The sequence below is a fragment of the Ctenopharyngodon idella genome, chromosome 22 (assembly GCF_019924925.1).
Source record: "Ctenopharyngodon idella isolate HZGC_01 chromosome 22, HZGC01, whole genome shotgun sequence".
NCBI classification, from domain to species: domain Eukaryota; kingdom Metazoa; phylum Chordata; class Actinopteri; order Cypriniformes; family Xenocyprididae; genus Ctenopharyngodon; species Ctenopharyngodon idella.
In genome coordinates, this window is record NC_067241.1 from 8,612,625 (window position 1) to 8,635,907 (window position 23,283).

At 37.6% G+C, this 23,283-nt stretch overlaps 1 protein-coding gene and 1 long non-coding RNA gene across 2 annotated transcripts; one reads left to right on the forward strand and one right to left on the reverse strand.

Moving 5' to 3' along the window:
* The first annotated feature begins 398 nt into the window (after positions 1–398).
* On the forward strand, positions 399–21,368 carry pard6b (par-6 partitioning defective 6 homolog beta (C. elegans)). The gene is made up of 3 exons (XM_051880853.1): positions 399–780; positions 3,806–4,028; positions 17,700–21,368. The coding sequence occupies exons 1-3, from the start codon at positions 718–720 to the stop codon at positions 18,569–18,571; spliced, it is 1,158 nt and encodes a 385-aa protein (XP_051736813.1). The 5' UTR covers positions 399–717; the 3' UTR covers positions 18,572–21,368.
* On the reverse strand, positions 20,008–23,194 carry LOC127505373 (uncharacterized). The gene is made up of 2 exons (XR_007927697.1): positions 22,718–23,194; positions 20,008–22,634 (listed from the first exon to the last, which is right to left on the reverse strand). It is a non-coding gene; the product is annotated as an uncharacterized LOC127505373 (long non-coding RNA).
* Between the last annotated feature and the right edge of the window lie 89 nt (positions 23,195–23,283).

Below are 23,283 nucleotides of genomic sequence, written 5' to 3' on the forward strand. Positions count from 1 at the left end.
AACAGTGCAGTATTTTATATGCAGTCTGTTGTAGAATGGAAATGCAAAAGCAAAGAAGTATAAACTAATATACTTTTCAGAACAAAACTTGTTTGAAAGTGCAGTATAAGATGTCTAGAAAGTAGATTTTTCTTCTTTTTTTTTATTACACAAGACTAGGGCAATGAGTTTATTCTATGTTTACCCTTAAAATGACTGCGGTGGTATTAGATGGCAACACCGTGTACTTTGTTGGAGCATTCGTGGTATTTACATGAAACGCCAAGGTACTTTAAAGAACAATATACTTTTTGATAGTAATCTGTACTGGGCTGGGCAACGAGCCTCACTTGTTCATGGCAAAAGAATGGCTTTTGTGACCAGAGGGGGCGCGCTTGATGTCGGCTCTTCACGCTGAGCTGTTTCCTGGGTGCACGCAGCGTCACAGTCAGGCCGTCCAGTACTATGTGGCAGAGCGTGTGTGCGCGTGCATGTGAGAGAGGCAGGGTTGGGGTAGAGGCAGAGGCAGAGTTTCGGAGCACGTTCAGTTGACAGGCGTCGCCGTTGCTACTCGATTCCGATAACAACACAAGCAAAGACACGGAGCTGTCGCGAGATACGCGTCTTTAACTGGATTAAGCCGAGAAAATCCGTTTTGGACGGACCGAGCTCAAAGCGGATGAGCGCAGCCCGCGGGAGGGCAAGAGTGTTTCTGCGGCGGGGTCCAGTTAGCGAAAGATGAACAAAAACCACCGAGTGCCGAGCAACCGAACTCTGAGCGCCGTGGAGGTGAAGAGCAAGGTGCGTAGCCAGCGGGCCAATTACTTTAATTAGTGTTCAATCAAAGAACAGACTAGTCTTCATGTTAGGAATAGACTTAACAGTACATTTGGGTGTTAAAACACAATCACACTGTCCTGGTAAGTTCTGCCAACCTTGTGAGTTCAGTCGACCGTTTCTTTAGTGCTATGAGGACATAGAATGTCCGTAAGTTGTTGTTGGGGAGAGTTGGAGTGTTTTGACAGATGCTCTCTTATCTCATGTTGTCAGGTGTTTATTATATTATAAATATAATGCCTCAAAGTTTTTTTGAGTTGTTTTATAAATGTTACAAAGGTAACCCGTGTGTATTTGACCAGTCAGTTTAGCCACGATATCTCCCAGTCTATGGCAAGCTGAATAGTTCTTTATTTAAACTAAATACCTATCTTTATGTTACTGTTACTTATTTTAAGTATTAATAAGTAATTAAATATTTACTAGCATCAATTTTATTTAAAACTAATAATTATTCATTACATACTAGCACTTATTCCTTTGTTACTAGTCATTATCCAGATTGCAATGAATAACTATTCCGGTGTTGCTGATAACAAATTGCTGTTACCATTGAAATCTATTGGGATCTGTGGTATAGATATCAAGTGCTCATGCCAGATTAGTATGTAGTAGTTCTTGCTGGTCCCTGTTCCAATTTTACTAGCTATTCATTAGGTAATAGCACTTTAATAATCCGAACTATGCCAGTATGAGATACAAGTATCTCAGTTGGTACTGGTAACACTTCTTATCTCAGTGGTTATAATTAGCCTACTTTTTTTTTTTTTTTTTTTTTTTTTCATATTTAATAATGATTATTTTGTAGTTCAATTTAAAGTGCTCCTAGTAAGATTTAAAATGTTACTAGTGCCAATTGGAATCCATGCTGATGTCTAATAAACAGGTTCTTGTGTTTGTTCAAATAGTACTAGAAAAACTGGAATAGATGCTACTATTATTAGACTAGTTACAAGTAACAACAGACAAGGTCTATAACTAGTGCGTATTTTCTAGTAAAGCCAGAATAAGTTCTAGTTGGATAAATAACTGATGTGAGAAGAACCATAGATCCCCATAGAATTCAATGGAATTTTTTCCCCCCAGTAACAATAGAATAGAGACTGTTAGCAAAGACTAACTGAATAGATTCTAGTTCCTATTGGAATAAGTGCAGTTAATTTTTAAAAGCGCTAGTAAAAGGCCTACGAGTAGATACTAGTTTGTTTAAGTGCTGAAATGGCTTGCCACTGCAATGTATCAGTTTATCAAAAGTCTTTCTTGCTCCTAAACTTGTTTTCCCTTAGTCTTTTGGTAAAACTGATGATCACTCATTTTGGATTCCAAACTTCACATACACATGACAAGATAAGGTTTGAGGAAATTAAATATTGACTGTTCTCAATAAAATAAGTTAAATCTAATACCAAGCTGCACGTGTGATTAATAAGATGATTATCTCAACTGTGACGTGAGACCAGTTTTACAGGCATTATACATGCCTGAACATCGATACACAAGATATTTATAACTTTATACCGCTGTCTGATGTACAAATCAAATATTGGTTTTGTCTCAAAACTAATAAGGGTTCTGGAAATTTGTCAAGGTAGACAGTTCAGTCTCAATCATTGCTTTTTCTTGTTTATGTCTATGTTATTGTAGGTAGGGATAGTTATTCATGCTGTTTAGTATATGTTTATTCATGTTTTTCCTTGTGTTAATCATTATGGATGGCACTCTAAACAAGAGTCTGGTCATACTCACTCCACCAACACAAAGATTTACAGGGCTACTTTATAATGGACAAGCCATGCTTAGCGAGTGATGACGTTACAGCTGACTAAGTCTCAATCCTCCCTTCACATTGTTTTTTTTTAATTACCAAACCACTTCATAACTTATTACAAATCATGAAAGAATTTAAGCAATCTAATTTTAATCATTTAATTTATGCATCACATTTTTTGCCCATGATTTTCCTGGTTTATAAATAATTTATATGAGTTTTTTTATTACTACTCATGCTGTTGTTCTATAGTTAGTTACTCTATATTAAAATCTAATGCTTACTTCTCCTTAAAGGGATAGGTCACCCAAAAATTAAGATTGTTGTAATTTTTAACAAAAAGGAGATCATTTGAATGACGTTCTTGTTGCTTTTTTGCTAGTGATGCACCATATATTTGGCACCATATTGTTTCTTGGCTGATATTAGCAATTGTTTAATTTATTGGTATTGATGTATATTAAATATTTATTGGCATACTTTGGATTTTTAATGGTCTCTGCATATTTTAAGATATAGATCATCTAAAATTAATTTAAAGAGAGATCTCTGGAAGAGCGCTTTCCTGTTAAGAGCGCACGTTGGAGTGAGTTGCTGTGTGCATTAATAGTTTTCAGTGTGTTTTAATTTTCACATCTAAAAAAAGTAGTATGCGTTTTTAATATTAGCCATTTATTGATTATCAGCTATAACATATCATTATCAGCTATTTTTATCCATTACAATGAATGGCAGCTGTAGCTTTCAAGCTTTAAAGAGGGAGTAAAAATAACATAGAATCATAACAGAAGTTCATAGACATATATTTAGCAATATTTATCAGTGAAATATTAGTTCCAAACCTGTATGAATTTCTTTGTTCTGCTTAACGCAAAGGAAGATATTTGGAAGAATGTCAGTAAACAAACAGATCTTACCCCCCATTGACTACCATAGTATTTATTTTTCCTACTATGGTAGTAAATGGGGGGAGAGATCTGTTTGGTTACTGACATTCTTCCAAATATCTTTCTTTGTGTTCAGCAGAACAAAGACATTTATACAGGTTTGAAACTACTTGAGGGTGAGTAAATGTCATTTTTGGGTGCACTATCCCTTTAAATCATACTTCAGAGGACTTGGAAGTTTCTGTAGTTACACAATAAAAACTGGGAATGGGTTGTTCATCTTGTTTTACCATGTCATCATCTATGTGTACTGATGTCTGTTCCATGTTGTTAGTTTGGAGCAGAATTCAGGCGGTTCTCTTTGGACCGGTCCAAGCCGGGACGCTTTGATGAGTTCTATGGCTTGCTGCAGCATGTGCATCGGATCCCTAACGTCGACCTGCTTGTGGGTTACGCCGATGTTCACGGGGACCTGCTGCCAATCAACAACGATGACAACTACCATAAAGCAATCTCCGTGGCAGCGCCCCTGCTCCGCCTCTTCTTGCAGCGGAAAGGTGAGGGTTGTTGTTTTGAAGTGGGTCATTGGTCAAACTCCATATGCTACTCACACAGCCATACTCTGACATAGTTTCCTTTAGATCCCTTATGGTTATAACACTCACAGGGGTAGTTCATTTGTCCATCTGTATGGTGAGAATTTATATGTAGTTGTGTAGTATGCACAAATGTGTTTCGACTGATAATATATGTGGAGGCAATAACTGTACTTCAGGAAGCTGTCAGACCAGAAGTGGTGCTTTTGTTTATGTATCAGTTATATCAGATTATATTGAGACAGGTTATGTTGTTGGAAGTGAGTATTTCTGTGTGGTAACTGTTGCTAGTTAGCTGGGTTAAGTCTCATTCCAGATAAATTATCTTTGTAATGCAATGCATGTAATCCTGTGACTAACACAGCTGCATTTAAAGATTCACTGTTTATCTTTCCTAAATGTTTATCATTGCTTATTTGATTGATTTCACAAGGCATATTTTATTGCATAAACTTCCTTGATGTGTTTTTCTTTAACTAATGGGGCCAAGTGTTTCTTAATTTGGGCTAAAAGTCTTCAGACTTTTAGACTTTGAACCCTTGGCTGAGCTCATTTGAAAGGAACAATTTAAAGTTAAAGTAACACAGTTCACTGTTGTTGTGTGGTTTTGGTGTGTCGTGGCCCCAGGCTGCGGGGTGCCCCACTCTAAGCTGTGTCTGTGTGCCATATGACCTGTAGATGGTAAGCCACTTTGTCAGGTGGAGATTAGAGGGGTCACTGTGTAACATTGTGTGGCCTGCGTTTCAATTACACGGCGACGCTAGCTTCATCCTGTGACCTGTTGCTATGGCAGAATATGTGACACAGAAGAGCACGAGGACCCGCCCACTTTTTTAACTCCGCATGGGGAGGAGTCCTATCTTGTCACATGTTTTAGTTTTTGAGTGCATGCGTGTATATGTAGGGGGTACGCAGACATTATCCTAAAGGCTAGATGTGATGTTTTTCAGCTTGGTGCCCTAAATGCAACAGAGATTAATATGCACACTTGATATAGGCTGATTAACTAAATGCAGATGAAATTTGAAGACTTGTTTTGTTTTTTTGTTTTTTTACATTTTGTGCTTATTTTAAAGGAAATTCTAAACATGGTAAACAAAGGACAATAACTATATTAGCACCCATACCAACGGGCAATAAATGCTGCTTTAAATGCTTTAGCTCTTTAAACTCGAGTAGATTCTGATTGGCTGTCAATATTCTTAAAGGTTCACACTAAAATGAAAATTAAGTCATTATTTTCTCACTCTGGTGTTGTTCTAATGCCGTATGCCCAATTTTCTTTTTCGGACCACAAAAGGAGAAATGTTTAAAAAAAAAAGTCCTGCTCACACTCATCCATATATTGGCAGTGAATAGCCGCCAGCATCAAGAAAAAAGATGCACAGAAGTGTCTCGGAATGATCCCATGTGACACGTGCCATAAATTCCAAGTGTTCTGGGGATATGCGATAGGGTTTGGTGAAAAACAAACTGAAATTTAATGAAAATCCTGAACTTGACCATCGGCCTTCTGTGCATGGCTACACAAAAATTGTGAGAAAATTGTATCGTGAAACCAGTATCGTGAATCGTATCGTGAGTTGAGTGAATCGTTACATCCCTACACTTTATTTTAAAGTGATGTAGTTACATTGTACTTACTCAAATAAGTACTGAGTAATATTAATTAACTACATGTACTTACTATATTTAATGGTTAGGTTTGATTTTGGGTTAATTACTTGTAATTATGCTTAATTAACTGTTATTAGTATAGTAAGCACATGTAGTAACATGTAACTATGTCACCTTAAAATAAAGTGCTACCAGACTAATAAAAATGCAACATCACATCAGATCCAAAGTGTGCACTTTGATGGAAGCCAGCAGCACACACACACATAAAAAAACGGACTCTATGTTTGCAGTCACATCAAGATGCAGAGTAATAAGACTGTCAAACTAACTGAAATCTGTTCTGCAGCGTCTTGCTGTCTTTGAATGGCACACATTCAGTGATCTGGGTTAAGATAGCCTTCGCTGTGGTTGAAGTTTACATGGGGGATGGGGGGGTCTGAGGCATTCTTGAGCGGTGCGCCTCGTCTGTGGATTGTGTTTGGAATTCTGGGTTTTGTTCTGTTGTAGCCTATTTTGCATATTCAAGTGGCTTGACTTGAGCTCAGCTTACTGGATCTTTAATGAGGATGTTTTGTAGGGTGTACATGTACATCTAAACACTCCAAATGAGGGTTTATGTGTTCGTATAGACGTCCCGCCCCAACACAAACGCATGCTTTTTCAGACAACATCAGCATGACCACAATACACCAATCACATGCTTGTTTACTTGCTACCATGGCAGCAGTGAAGAGCCCAAGCTGATTGGGGTTAATGACAAGAGATTCTTGAGTGGTGATTGTAGCATGCTGAAATAGGTACTACATATTCAGGAATCAGGATTGTGGGGGACCAAATTTAATAATTTAAGAATCGACCATTGAAAATGGCAAAGCTCTATATCTGAATACTGAGTGGGACGTCCCCCCACCCTCAATGTCTATGGTGTTTACGGCACTGCCTGTCTGTTGTGGATACATGTTTGCTGGCTTAAGGGGTGTTGGCACCTGTGTGTCTATTTGCATCATGTGATTTCCTGATCAGACATCCTGCTCAGCTGCTGCTATGTCATAATATTGGGTCTTTGCTCTATATTCTCTGTGCTCTACATTCACTCCTCCTTGTTACTAACTGATTAAAGGAAATAACCTCTTGTTCCAAAACCTCCTTAGACAGTGTTTTATGGCATCTTAGTAACGCTCCTGATGTGAAATGTTCCTTCAGTGTTCTGCAGCCCTCTAAGATAACTAATTTTGGGCAGCATTGCAGCAACCTCTTTTCTCAATAGTTCATTCAATACAGAAAGACAAAAAAAAAAAAAAAAACCTTAATATAATTAAAACTATTTTACCCTATGTGATGTATTTATATGCTTATTAAGATCATGTTTTTACACTGTAGAAAATAACTTGTTAAATTCATAGTAAAAAAGTATTATGGGATGGCATATTGGTCTGCTTGATCGGTCTACACTGTAAAACCCAATAAGTTCAGAATACTCAATTTAAGACACTGATTACCTAAAAAAAAATTTAAGCAACTCAAATTTTTAAAGTAAACAATAATTATAAATAGCAATAAAATCAAACTAAAATTTTTAAATTTTATTTAATGTTTAAGTCCACTGTACTTAAAACTATTGTTTACCATACTTAATGTTTCTTATTTTTCAATTATTTTGATGCAGTGGTTGTAAAACCCAATAAGTTTAGAATACCCAAAACATTTAAGTAAACAACTCAAAGATTATTTTAGTAGAAAAAAACTTAAAAAAAAATATTTTATACAACACAAATTCAGTAATTACAATTTATTTGAAATATTGATTAAACTAACACCTAATCTTTATGGTTAAGTGTTAGTTAGCAACAGCACACCAGTATGCGCTAATGTAACCATCAAAGAGACTATCAATATTTACTTGCATGAACTGTTAATTAACATTCAGTATTTATAGCCTTGACGTTTGGCAGCCCATTCTCGACCTAACCACAGGTACTACTCTTTACCTTGATGGTAACCCTACAAAACATCAACATCACAGAAACTCATTTAAATACCAAAATAACAGAACATTACACAATAACACATCTTCCTCTGTATTAATCTTGTGCAAAACACACAAAATAACCATCAATTTCAACATTTATTCCCCCTTTACAGAGTGTGACGCAAAGCATGCTGGGAACTTGAAATCTGCTGCAACTCAGTTTAATGTTGAATGGATTTTTCTGACAATGTCAGTTACGTCAGTAACTTCAGCAACGATGTGAAATGGATGACGTCACTTTATATCGCTCAGTAAACTTAAAAATAATAATTTAAGTATATGGGTTTACTCAAAAATGTTGAGCTACACAAAAATAAAACTAAACTCCTTGTTCAGAAAATGTAATAGTTTTAAGTTGCATCAATGATTTAACAGACTTTAATTGCAGCGTACTCAATCTTTATAAGTTAGTAGTACTGTTCGGGTTTACAGTGTACATGTACATCTACTTTAATTGCCAAAATCTTAAAATGTACTGATGATAACCACCATCATAATACAGGTGCTAAACATATAACTCACTTGACGCTAAAATAATGCAACAAACATAGCAGAAAATGTAACACAAATCACCCTAATGTACATTATTGTTAACAAAAATAAGAAACAAACTATAGGTGATTTGTTACACAGATATCTGGGAATGTACTTTTACTGTTTTTCATTTTAAATTATATGATAATTGATAGATTTTCCTTACAAAACCTGTACATTTTAGTATTTTGCAGTACAATTACATATAATGCAGTTTTAAGCATTTACAATTTACAGCAAACCAATCAACAAGTATTTTTCTGGAAAAATTACATTTTATACAGTGTAGCTCAGAAGGACAGAAATAGGAGCATAGGTATCATAAATATATCCGATGGGCATCCAACAGTGATCTCCTGCTCAATCTCCACACTTAGCCCTTTTCCTCTTGGCAATCCTTTGGCATCGGGGTGCCAAATTTTGTTTTGCGTTCACCCTAAAAATTGCATTTTTGCGCCCTGTTAGCAACATGCTACGTTTAAACGAGTGGAGTCTCCTGAGTGTTTTACACAAGGATCATTATTTGTGTGGAGCTTGGATTTGCTGCCTCTGCACAGCGTTCTAAATCTGTCACTTATGAGGTTCCATTTCGGTTGGGATGCTGCCTTAGAAGAAAGCTGCCTAGTTGGCAGCTTACAGCTTACTAGGTTTTGAACAAAGCTTCAATTTGAGCATCCACACATATACTTGATAACATTTATATCAAATGACTAAATCTTGTTTTGAATGAGGTTGAGTAATTCCACTGAGATTAACATACGAGTCGGCTAATAGTATTAGCATTAATCTGTCTTTTGTTCATTAAATTAAAACTTCTGTTTCTAATAATAGCACTCTGATTCATTTCATTGTGTCATTCATTACACATAATTTCCATTCCTTTCATAGTTTTCTTAGCAGGTCTCTGGGATCCTCCCTGCTGGCCTCACCTGTCTTAGAGGTGTGGTTCTGGAAAGCAAATTGAATAGTTTCTAGAGTGCCATGACTTATATTTTAGGAATCTACCCACTCTTTCCCTCTCTCTTTCGCTTTACCTCTCCTCTTCTTTTCTGAAACCACAAATTTGTTTACTTTTCCATTCATGTCATCAGCTGAATCAGGGCACAGGGATGGGTTTGTGTTTTATTGATACCTGTGACGTCTGCAGCTTTTATTGCCGTTTCAGTTTTAGGAGGAGCCGCTTTAATAAGAGGGAGGAATTCCAGGGTCAAGCAATGTCAGACTGATACACAGAAGCACTGGAACACTGTTATGTCATCATGCCTGGGTAGAGAGGGCCAGTGCGATCGGCCCAGTGCCTCTCTGCTGTTGTCAATGAAGTGGAGCGGGATGAAGGAGGGGTGGAGGGTGCGCTGCATGGTGGAAGAGGTTGTACATTTGGGGGGGAAGGGGCAGTTAGCTGCAGGATTGGGGGGAGGCGTCACACTGTGTGGAATGTGGTCAGACTCTGATCACCTCTGCTGATTAGATTAGACAGGACAGGACGGCTGCACATGGGTGCAAGGAATGAAGAAGTTTGTGAACATATGGAGGTGTAGAGAGGGACCAGATCGGGAAAGAGGTGTAAGGAGGTGTTATTAGTGGGAAAACAATCTGCTATTACCTCGTTGTTGAAAGAAAAAAAAAAAAATAGTGTAAGACCTGGTCACTGGTTAGTCCTGTTTTAGATAAAAGGCCAAGTCATTGTCAAACACAGTGTTTGTTGTCAACTTGTGTTCAAACTGAGTTGTTCTTGTGCTTCATAGTGATTTGTAGAAGAGGTGTTTATATCATCAAATATTGACAGAGTTTTTCTCATGGTATTGTATCGATACTTTAGATCCTTGTATCAATATACACTACCGTTGAAAAGCTTGGGCTCAGTAAGATTTGAAAGAAGTCTCTCATACTCACCAAGGCTGCATTTATTTGATAAAAAAACAGTAATATTAGGAAATATTATTATGTTTTAAATATATTTTAATATATTTTAAAATGTATTTTTTTCCTGTGATGGCAAAGCTGAATTTTCAGCACCATTCAGTGTCACGTGATCCTTCAGAAATCATTCTGATATGCTTATTTGACACTCAAGAAACATTTCTTATTATCATCAATGTTGAAAACAAAAATCAAACTAGACTAAAATAGACTAGACAAGGGTCAAACACATGTTTTAAAGTTTAAAACAATTAAAAAAGAATTTAAAGCAAAAAAAAAATAGTGCTCTAAACTTTTGAATATTAAGATGCGGTGCTTTAAAAAAAGCTGAATATAAAGATACAGCTTTTCAGAGACATTGAATGAACAGTTTTGGACTTTTTTGACCCATTCCTGTGCCATACTGGACACAGTGAACCATGTGAGAGAGACTGAAACTGATTCTGCAGTACACAGCTCTGATGTAGGATAATTTGTTCTTTTTTGCCTCTGTCACAAGTTTGAATGCTGATGATTTTAGTGTTTTATGATGCTTCTGTGTATGATTAACCTCAGAGCAGTAAAACACCTTCCAAACTGAACTCTGACCATGTGACCTTTAGCAGTGCACTTCACATTCTTCACAGAGTCAAAGGCAAGAGAAGGTGCAGGTTATCAGAAAGGTCCTCGCTGTGGAAACTGAGTGACGGTGCCCCAGCATCTATTGAGTGCGGGATGTCTCTGCTCCACAATTCCATCTTCTATAACATGGAAAAAAGAGAAAAATGTGTGTAGACTGATCAGAATTTCTATCCAAAAATGAAAGTGCCAATTATTTCACAGGTATAACCAAAACAAAAAGATATACAGTACATAGTTCTGCTCATGTATATCTACTTTACTTAAGTACTTTAAACAAATCAAATTTGTTTCCAGGTGGACTGATTAAAACCTGAGCACTCTGATTTCCTGGAAAATGCTTAAGCCAGCCAATCATATCGGAGTTTGCAATGTTTGTGTACAGTATGCATCAGAATGATCTGAATAGACTGTACACTCTTTACAATAAAGCTTCAAAATGAGGGTTTTTGGAGCAATGCCATAGAAGAACCATTTTTGGTTCCCCAAAGAACCTTTTGGTGAACAGAAAATAACAATTTTTAATAATGTAAAGAAACTTTTTCCACTATAAAGAACCTTTTTTGCAATTTCATTCATGTAAATGGCTCCTTATTGAACCATCGATGCCAATAAAGAACATTTTAGGTGGGACCAAGGCTGCCCCAAACACAGAAACAAGTTTAGCCCAGCTGAAAGTGGCACATCCTGAGAAGCAAAGCAGTCACAGTCACTCCCTGAGAGACAGAGGATGTGTCAGATGGGTAAAGATGATGCGCTGAAGGAAGAGAGTGGGAGAGAGAAGAATGAGCAGCGTCAGCATGAATTAAACTGAAGGCAGCAGTAGTTTAATGACATGAAGGAGTCATTCTACCCACACACTCTCTTATTAAACATGCTGCCTGGCCTTAAATTTGTTACAAAGGTGTTCACGGAGCTCTAGTGTTATAAAGGAACTATATATGAAAGCAGTCCTGTGCTATGCAACATTATTAATACTAAAATAAGTACAAGCTCGTGTGGTAATCAACAGCATGCCACAGGTGTGTTGATTACTACAGAAAAAATTATTGACTTGACTCAAATGTAGAAGTAAAAAAAACAGACAAATTTAGGTCTTTCCATATAAAGTGGTCCAATAATTGTAAAATTGAAAATTAAAAATGGCCAAGCAACCTCCATTGGACCACTTGAGATTTCTTCTGTTTTTGTTTTTTTGATCACATGCTGAAATTTGTTTGAATGCTTTTGAATGCAAAACAATGAATCTATTTCCAATTTACCACATAAAAACAAAATGATTTATGGTTAGTTGCTGTACATATCATTCAGATGTTCTCTTCCTTTTTAATTATAAGTCGCGAAATGGATCAGATTTGATATGCTGATAGTCAACAGTCATATAACACTTAAAGATCTTAGCTTGCAGACCTAATGCTTGACACCAAGTCTGCTGTCTGTAAAGTTCACAGGAAATGCATGATTATGATGCATTGGCAGCTCAAGGTTGTTTACACATAATAAGGAATTTTAATGGCTTGTCATTTTTGCTTTAATCAGAAACTGCTGTAATGATTCCCATGCAAGTTTCATACACAGCGCACCTTATTTTTTCCACATGTTCTCTGTGTATCTTATTCTTAAGGGCTATTCCCATGTTTCATTTGTCTCACACTTTGTTTTCTCTCTCTGTTATCAGAAGAGGTCTCACTTTATCATAGCTGTGTCACAGAAGTATGCACTCAGCTGGCCCAGAATATAAGCACCTCATAAAGCTTCTCTATTCAAAAGATTTTACCCATCAACCCTCACTCTTTCATTCTCATTCTCTCTCCCTGGCCTAATAAGCACTCATTATAGCCCTTTCTCCACCCTCTTTTCTCCCTTCTCCTCTATCGTGCCGTGACTGGAACGGGATGGTACACACTCCTCATGTGGGAGACGTCTGGACTTAACCTTAAAGAAGCAGTAATGTTTCCACAGATGCTGTCGTGCCGTCAGCGGCTGCTCGTCTGAATAATCTAGGCACACAATTCTCTGCAAGCAGCTTTGTGGACTGAGACTGTAAACAGAAAGTAGCACATGCAAAAAAAAAAAAAAACCCTGAATGAGACATTCACAAAAGTGAAACATGAGCCATCACGGCCTTCATAAGGCCTGCTGAATATTGGATGAGATGAGTCTGTCTCTCACACAGTTTGCGGTGAGCAGAGACACGGTGTGACATCTCTATTGTTTTCACGCTCCTCGTAGGACGCTGCTCCCGAACGTGCCTGTGAACTTCTGAACTGACCATGAAAACTTAATTATCAATAGTCATTAATTAAATAGATGTCATCAAGACAAATACTAATAAGTATAAATATGTAGTCGCTTTTCACACTGCGCTTAACCACAGGTTATCGTTGTTTTAAATACCGCTTTTAAAGGAACGTTTCACAGTTGTAATTTAGAAGCAGGGTTAGCACCGCTTTTTACCCGCATTGCGGTGCCAAACTTGTACAGTGTGAAACTATGCGGCGTTAGAATGTTACAGCCAGATGCTTATCAGACAACCAATCGCGTACTCATATTTGCCTGCTTTGGACAGTCACGGAAACACTGCGCATTGTATATAAACAGTAAATTCAGCGTTTGAGAGGAAAAATGTCAAATGCTGACAGAAAACATGACAATTTGAGTGAAGAAGAGACCGTTTCATTCTTACATTTTATAGTCCGAAGTGTCCATTCAGTATAATCTCGATAGTACAGTCAGCAATACGCAATGCTAGAGCTTATGTACTGTAAACAGGTTGCATGCTGCGTTTATCCAATCAATGACTCTGACACTGCAAATATCTGCAAATAAGAACGTTAACCCGGGGCTTAGGAATGTACAATGTGAAACTTCAGCTTATGAATATGCAGTGTGAAACGTGAAGCAAGATAACCCAGGATTCCATTTACCCGGGGTTTAGAATGACCCAGGGTTAACTATTTCAAGTGTGAAAAGCCTTATAATTTAAAAGCTTAAACCCTTAAACTGTTATCCTTAGCAAATCTCAAAATGAATACCCATTTTTCATACTGTGCATTATGTTGCAATGCCTAAATTCACTTAAAGCATTTACTTTTTAGTGTTTTATGTTTAGTTTATTTAGATAAGTAGTATTTTTCATTTTAATATTGGCTCTTTTTCAATTACTTGAAAACGTAGAACAGCTAAGAATACACAAACGGTCACCTGACCTTGGGACTGTAAGACCCTGCGTAATGGGATACTGATCATCTAGCAAAGGTGGGGCTGCATTTCACTAAGCTGAAACAAACACATACATTACTCTCACTGGTTGACATGGCAGACTGATCACACAGACTGCATCCTGGTGTCCTTTGACAGGAAGTGAGGACGGTGCTTGCACTGCCACGGTCAATGGTGACCACAGTATCAGATAAAGCCAGTGTCACATTTCGGCTGCCATATTAACACAAAACTGCAGAGAAATCCACACTGCTTCATTGCCTAAACAAAAAATGAGACATTGAAAGATGTCTCTTATTCTCACCAAGGCTGCATTTATTTTATCTAAAATACAGTAAAAACAGTAATATTGTGAAATATTATTACAGTTTAAAACAGTGTTTTCTACTGTATAATATTTTTTAAAAAGTAATTTATACCCGTGATGGTAAATCTGAATTTTCAGCATCATTACTCCAGTCTTCAGTGTCACATAATCCTTTAGAAATCATTCTAATATGCTGATTTGCTGCTCAAGAAACATTTTTTTATTATTATCAAAATTTTGAATCGTAGTGTGTACATTTACTGTAAATTAACAAAAAAATAGTTAAATAGTTTTCATGCTGTAATCCTAAAAGTCTTGAAAGTTTAGAGTCAACTAATTGTTTGTGTTGAGCGTTGATTGTATCCCCTGATTGTAGAGAGCATGGTGCATGATGGGATGTAATGATGAGGCCTGTATGCTTGTGTGTTTGTGTTTGATTTAAACACATGATCGTCTCTGTCATATTTGTAATGATGAGCCATTATGATCCAACTGGTTTCTGTAGTGAGAGCGTCAGGTTTCACAAAGAACCAACTGTGTTGTGTTCAGGAAGTGAGGTGATGAAGTTTTGTCTGTCCGTCAGCATGATACAGTTTCCATATATTGCTGCTTTATGCATCCTCTTGCTTTTTCTCCTCTGGACCTCTGAACTAGTTTGTGCCTGTTTGAGTGGCCCTCAGGGACTTCCCATGCTGCCCTTCAACACTGACTATGAAGCCATTGTTAAGCTTTAATATGGAAGAGTGGAGCAGATAGGGAAGGAAGAGAGGAGAAGAATGCTCCAGGAGATATAAAGAGATCTCCATACATGCTCGACTGCTCCGGCCAAACTTACATAGCTAAGACTTGTGTGTGCATGCTGCATGTTTGTGAATAAACCTCAGCTCTGTTAGGTCAGAATGAGATTTTTTTTTTATTATGTCTGCAGGTATTGAAGGCGTTTTGCCAAATGATTGTTAAAATTTCAAATTTCAACACAGGGCTGCATATTCATGTTGAAACAAAACACAAGGACAATCCAGGTAGTTTTCTTGTGGGAACTGGCAGGGGGACCTTTACTCTCTCTCACTGAACAATCAATCTTGTGTGTGCGAGTGTGTTTTGACTATATTTGGGCTGAAGTGAAATCTATTCCCATGCTAGATCACACAGCCTCATCCCTGCTAACATGATCCTGGTTAAACAAACACCATACAGGAAGATAGTTTTTGTTTTAGAGGTACAATTCAGGTTTATGGCATAAAAAAATCCATAAAAATGCATGGCTTTTAGTCACAAACCTTGTCAGACCTAGATACAGAAGATCAGTAAATAACATAATTGAGATGTTTGTTACAATCTCATAACATGGTGGTTTTTGTTAATAATTACATCTGTCAGGTTAACCATTGTTCGTTCAGGCAAAATCAAGGGAGTTCAGAAAAACACATTGAACTGCTTTGAACTCTCCCAGACATTTCCAGCCTTTACCTTCTACATACATTTATATCCTCTCTCCCTTCCTACTCTATTCTCCTTTTTGATCTTGAGTATGAATGTCTTGCAGGTGAAAGTCCAGGCTGTGATTAAGCCTCTGAGGAATTCATAAAGGGCAGCTGAGAGAGAGAGAAAGAGAGAGAAATTGAAAGGAGGCTTGGGTTTACAGTAGATTACACATTAGCTAAGGGGCGGAGGGAAACTAACAAGCGGGCATTCTCTACTACGGTATCCCCTGCAGGTCTCTCTTTACAAAGCTGTGGGAATAGTCCAAGTGCAAAAAACTTGGACTATATCAATTAAACATGTTAAAAAATAATCAACGTGCACAGATAATGTGTGTGTTTACATGCACAACAATACGCTGATATTGAACTGTGTTCACCGAGCCGCTGAAAGCACGTTTACATGCAAACCAGTAAGCTGATAACTCACAAATATCAGCTTATTGAAATAACCAGTTTTCCCCGTTTACATGCAAACCAGTAAACTGACAACGCAAGTAAGCCGTGTTTACGTGACTTTATTCATAAATCGGGTTATTTCCCTGTAGTGATGTCAAAAATAATCATTTGCACATCTGACTCCGAGTATTCCATATGTTATGTCAGTTGTAATGTTAAATAAAGCTTGCAACATGTCAGCGGGAAACTTACAGGCTCAAATATTATTCTCTCATGCAGTTACAGATGCAGCGTTTTGACTGAACCACTTCTACTTCTGCTGCACGAGAGATGAGAACACATTTTTACAATTTTCTGGGTCTTGAAAGAGTCTGCGTTTGTGATATTTCCTTCTTCCTTTCCCGCAAAACGCTTACTCTGTCTGGATGCGGATGCGTTTCACACATGCGCACTTCAATAAGCTGACAGAAAGCAGGTTAATGCATTTACATGTCGCGCGAAATCGGTGTAAGAGGCAAAGAACTACCCGTTCCAACCGGTTTATGCTTAAGCTTTTTATGACCTTACTCCGATAAAAGAAAACACACTCAATGTCCTTTAAGTTACTGCATTATGTTACTCGTGGACATTTTTTATTACATTTTATTTTAAAGTAAAAGCAAACAAAAATATATGTAAGAATTTTCATGCATTAATGCATTAATCACTTTTTTATTGCCACTCTGTGAACAGCATGTAACAAAACTTAAAAAACGAAACCTTCCCTGACTTCCTAGGTTGTCTTTGAAAGCCTGTAGACTGATTTTTACGTGAAAGACTCTGTACGTTTTTGCTGGGAAAATCAAAAGTGTTATGTTTACTCGCTCTCTTCCATTCTGACACATGAAACAAATGCTTATACAGTGTTCAGTATAATGCAGAAAGAGCTATTCTGTACTGTAATGTCAATGTGTCATGCAAAGAAAAGGGAATAAGTCAAACGATAGTCTCACATAGTCAGATCTATATAGCCTATTGTCTCAAATATAGACTACTTTATAATCAAACTAAGTTTAATTTTAATTACCTCATTTTTCTACTTGATGCCGATGCAGAGCTGGTGCAAACATATTCACATCGCTATGATCAGATGCTTTCTTAACTGCTGTTTTCTCACCGCTGTCATTTTTGTTCTGTATTTATTTTATGGAAAGGAAAGTGCGCAGCACATATCTACATATTCATCTAACCTAAGCGAAGAATGAAAAAGAAGCATGAGCAATAAGTTGTTGGCTGCAGTTCACTTATTGGCCACCGCTGTCGCTAATAACAAGGGTTTCTGAATTCTACATATAAGAATTCAGATATTGTACATATTCTACATTAAATTATCTGTTTAATTTGCGGTTGTTGTTGTTCAACGACTTTTTTTTGACCCTCAGTTTTCCTTTAAATTGCAATGCCTAACATAAACTTTACATATTTATTACATTCTCTTATTCTCTTTTCTTCCTTTTGTGCAGAGGAGGCAGATTACTCTTCATTCGGTACGGACACTGTGACCCGTAAGAAGACCCCAGCAGTGCTTGCAGCAGTCCTCCTTCGACCGGACGCCAACAAGAAGAAGCCTCCAATCATCATCAGCCTGCCCAAAGATTTCCGCCCAGTGTCCTCCATCATCGATGTGGACATTCTCCCGGAGACACATCGCCGTGTCCGTCTATACAAACACGGTCAGGAGAAACCACTGGGCTTCTATATCCGCGACGGTTCCAGCGTGCGCGTTACGCCCCAGGGCCTGGAAAAGGTCCCGGGAATCTTCATCTCCCGTATGGTCCCCGGAGGCCTGGCAGAGAGCACAGGACTGCTGGCCGTCAATGACGAGGTGCTCGAAGTCAACGGCATTGAGGTGAGCGGAAAGTCTTTGGACCAAGTAACGGACATGATGATCGCTAATAGCCACAACCTCATTATAACGGTCAAACCGGCCAACCAGCGCAATAACGTGGTACGCAACAGCGGAGGCGGGGCCACATCCGGCAGCTCAGGACGATCTTCTGACAGCAGCACCAGTTTTTACGGTTACTCGACACCAGGCTCAATGGCTATGACCCCGTCCCATATTATTCAGAACTATGAGCCGGACGAGGAGAGCGAGGATGAGGAGGATCTGGTGATCGAGGCAGACGGAGGGACTAAACTCATTCCGCAGGCAGCGGCGCGGGCGACAGCAAGCTCTAGCATGCCTGCTCTGCCCAGATATGAGCCTCACCTCGACCTCCGCCCCTCGAATGGTACCATGGCGACCAGCGCAAGCACAGGGTCTCTGAATGCCCGCGACAGGAACTTGGAGGGGCGTAACCTAGAGGAGGAAGGCACAGTCATTACACTGTAGAGCATATAATCACACACACATGCCAATACACACTCTTGTGTGCCATAGGACTGAAAATGTATGTCTTTATACTTGGGTGACCAGGACCAAAAGAGGAGGACAGTCACCACAGCACCTTACAGCACTTCTCTACAACCACAGGGACCAGGTAGTCCCCGTCATTGAACCCATGGAGAATGGCACAGCACCAAAAATTGCTGCTTCTTGAGTAATAATGAACTTCATGAGTCAGTGCGATTGAGTGAATGCAGATGCCCGTCACGTGACTGAGAACAGATACTCGGCAGCGTATGAATCATGACAATCTTTTTTTTTTACTTTAACAACCACTCCCTTTCTAGCGTTATGACAGAGAACAAAGTACAATGGGCTTAACCATCCTGTGCGTTACCATGGTAACTGAGTCTGAGCTACAGAACTTCAGAAGGAACTGAAATATGCTCTTTATCCATTCCTGTCTGCAACACTAACACACCCTGCTTACCGATTCTTTGAACATTTGTGGCGCTCGAGCCAATGATTAGGAGGTGTTTTCACTTGATCGGACATTTCAGTACGGTTGTAGACTGCTGCCTCGGTTAAGATACAGATGTCTATTATTATCTCATAGCCAAAAAATGTTCATTGTGATATGTTTTATTTGTACCACTTTCATTTCTTTATGACAAGGGCTATCATCCTGCTCTCTGATACCTGTGGTTTATTTTACCCATTGATCTCTACTTGATAAGCCTTTTGGGGCTTTGGAATAGATCATCATTAGCTGTAATGTTTCAGTGGAGCACTCTGAAGTGGACAGAAGCTGTTTCATGAATGAAGAGTGTCCTGTGAGGTTCAATTTGTTCAAATTATTTAAAGGGATAGTTCAACCAAAAATAAAGATTGTCATCATTTACTCCCGCTAATGTCATTCCAAACCTGTATGACTTTCTTTCTTCTGTTGAAGACAACAAAATATCTTTTTTTGTTGTTGTTTTTTTTTCCATACTTTGAAAGTCAATGGGGTCCAATGTTATTTTGGATCCCACTGATTTTCATTTTATGGACAAAAACAAAACATATTCAAAGATATTCAATCACTCATACAGGTTTGGAACAAACTGGTGGTGAGTAAATGAGGACTTTTTGGCGAACTATACGTTTAATGCATTAGGTATCATGATGTAACAACAATATTTTTACATTAATTATCTGTGTACATTTTTAACATTTCAAGATAACATTAGTTAATGTGTTATGAACAGTGATCAGTAGTATATTTATGAATTAATATCAACCTAGCTATATAAATGCTGTAAAAATTGTTGTTAATTTTTGGTTTATGATACATAATGCATTATTCAATATTAACAAGTTGAACCTTATTTTAAAGTGTTACCTTTAACAATAAGAGTTGCAAATGAATCATGGAGAAAACAACCCTTGATTTATAGTGATTATTGAATCACTGTGAATATCTGTCAAAATATTCAATATCGTTCCTTATTAATGTTTTTTTTTTTTTTTTCTCTCCACGTCAGCAGCTTACCAGCCAAACCCTTCAGAAATTATGTAACATGATTTGGTCTATGTAGACTTCACTACTTATTTTTTTTTTAACTTTCAACTGGCTGAAATCTCAGTGATAAAACCCTCTGTTCAGTCCTGGCAAAATGCACATCATTATAAAATTGTCATCTAACTCCAATACCCTTGCAAATCCTTCACTTTCAGTGAGTGGGGCCTTCCTACTTGAGCGATAATTTCTAAAAATGACCTCTTATATGAATGACTGGACAGATGAACAAAATCACTTTTTTAAGTCCATATGACTGTTGGTACATGTCTCCCCTTTTTGTCCTTATACATACATATCATAATGATATGTCACAGCTGTAAGCTTCAATACGAACTTTTAAGATCTCAGAGTTTGTGTCAGCAGATGCACTGGAAGAGACTGACAAGAGACAGATGTGCCTATGCTCTTACAGTTATAGGACCTGCTGATGGAGATTTAGCCGAAGTAGCCTTTCATTATCTCCCCATTTCTCTCTTTATAATTGCTGATGAGGATTCTAAACACTGGGCGTCTGCTCGGTTCCTCTACAGAGCTTTTCATGGCACTTACATTACCAAAACCTGCTTGTTGTAGCACACGCACTGTAGCTGTGATCATTCACACTTCATCCAGATCGTTCATTCTCGTGGTACAAACGACATACTGAATGGAGTCTTTAGCTGTGTTAATTTAATTTTACATTAACCACTACATACGATTTGGGATTGTAACCACAAAAGTTTTATTTATTTTAAAATAGACTATGTATTTTTACTTGCTTTGTTTTAGCTGACATAAAAAACCTCATAATTTTCATTCTTTTTTATTTTATTTTAGATCATCTCTACAAAATGGTGTTTTAATTTTTTTTTCCACTTGCATTTTTGGTGAAACTTAATGCTCAGACCTTTAGGGGGGATATAAATATGAAGAATAACTTGCTATTTTCCAAACTGTGAATATCTTTGCATTTCTAAAGGAGAATATATATCTATGAGAACCTGCTTTGAGAGACCTAGAAATAGGCTTTTAAGCATTATCATTCATGTGTCAATTCCTCTTTTTGATAATGAGCTTGTCAGATAAATCTTAAGGTATAGATTTGTACTGAAATTATCAGTATTTTCTTATTAGTACTACTTTGATGTAAATTTGTTTCACATAATGAAACTTTTAAAAGGATAAATACTATATTACGACTTAGCTGCACATGTATTATAGTCAAATCTTGGATGAAATAAACTAATATGAAGAAAACCACTGATGCTGTTCCTTTCTTAATTTGATGTATTTGTAATGAAAAAGATTCATTTTATTTGTGATAATCATATGTGACAGTTTGAAATGTATGCTACATTAACAAGTCAAGTTTATTTATATAGCACTTTTTACAAGCAGCTCAATGTTTCAATGTCTTTAGGCTGCTTTACCATAACATAATACATATGAGGAATGAAGGAGCCAATAAATATCTCATGCTACAGTTACCATTGCTAAATTATTGGATGACCTGTTGTCTAAAACTTTTCCAGTATTTCATGAAATCCTTTAAACTGTTTAGCTTCATGTTAAAGCTAGAGTATTGCAGCAAGTGATTTTTTTATATTACAGAACTTGACAAAAGGCTGTTTTAGTGCTGCTTTTAACTTTTACAAGTTACTTTTCTGCCACTCTAGTGTTGAGAGTTGAAGAGCAAACTCAATCTCTGAACGCTGATGTCATGAGGCCACCCTGTGGTTAAAGCATGTAACAGCATCCAGACTTCTGCTTCAAAGTGCAGCTTCATCTAACTTTACAAAGGATTAATTTGCCTTTGCACATATTAAAATACCCTTGGTCTATTAATTAATTTTTTGGTTTGCAATTTATTCAATAAGAACAATAAATATCAGTAGAAGTCCATCAGAACCTCTTGTTTAAATGCAGTTCTGTGACAAGTGGTAAAATGCTACAACATCTGTATTCAGTTGAATAATAAAATGATATTCTTCTTTACACCATTACTTAGAGGTTCTTCTTTATTGTGATTTGTCTGATATGGCAAATGTATTTGTACTCTTTTCTGGGACACTTCGCTCAGGAGCATTCCAATTTCATTTGTAGATGTTACTACACTTCTAGTGGAATTAACCTGTGTGGCAAATTCAATTGAATGAGTATGATTTGGAAAAGCACACAGCTCTCAATAAAAGGTCTAACAGCTGAAAATGCATATCAGAGTGAAAATCAAGCCATGAGATCAAAAGAACTGCCTGTAGAGCTCAGAGACAGGATTGTGTCAAGATAGATCTGGGAAAAAAACTACAAAAAACAAACAAACACCTAAAGGACTCTCTCAGACTGTAAGAAACAAGATTCTCTGGTCTGATGAACCTCAGTTCCAAGCATCATGTATGGAGGAAACCAGGCACTGCTCATCACCTGCACAAAACCATCCCAAGAGTAAAGTGTGGTGGTAGCAGCATCATGCTGTGGGGGTGCTCTTCGTCGGCAGGGACTGGGGGACTCATCAGGGTAAAAGGAAAGCTTAACGCAGCAAAATATAGAGATAGCCTTAATGAAAACCTAGTTCAGAGCATTCAGAATCTCTGACAGGGCAAAAGGTTCACCTTCCAACAGGACAATGCAAGAGTGGTTTATGGACAACTCTGAATGTCCTTGAGAGGCCCAGCCAGAGCCTGGGCTTGAACCCAATCAAACATCTCTGGAAGAAACGTGAAAATGTCTGTCCACCAAATGTCGGTCCCCATCCAACCTGACAGAGCTTGAGAGGATCTGAGGAGAAAAATGGCAGAAAATCACCAAATGCAGATATATAAAGCTTGTCGCATCATTCTCAAAAAGACTTGAGGCTGTAAAGGTGTTTCAACAAAGTACGGAGTTAAGGGTACAAATACTTATGCAATGTATTTCAGTTTTTCTTTATTAACACATTTGCAAACAAATCTGTGTTTTGCTTTGTCATTACGGTGTATGGAGTGTTGTATGTATATACACAATGCATTGTGAAAGTAATCGTACCCCTTTCATTTTAGAGACTATTTTGAGGGATTACTTCAAGAAATTATTGGTGATCACACTGTGGAACACTAAAGTCCTAAAATGTCCACTGCATTTTTTCTTTTTTTGGTTAGTACCCCCATACTAACTACCTGAAACCAAACTGCCTACCAAA

What these genes read in the sequence shown, in the direction of transcription:
- pard6b (XM_051880853.1), top strand. Translation starts at nt 718, where the DNA reads ATGAACAAAAACCACCGAGTGCCGAGCAACCGAACTCTGAGCGCCGTG. An exon ending in CCGTGGAGGTGAAGAGCAAG is followed by an intron (nt 781 to 3,805) that starts GTGCGTAGCCAG and finishes CCATGTTGTTAG; the next exon opens with TTTGGAGCAGAATTCAGGCG. An exon ending in CCTCTTCTTGCAGCGGAAAG is followed by an intron (nt 4,029 to 17,699) that starts GTGAGGGTTGTT and finishes CCTTTTGTGCAG; the next exon opens with AGGAGGCAGATTACTCTTCA.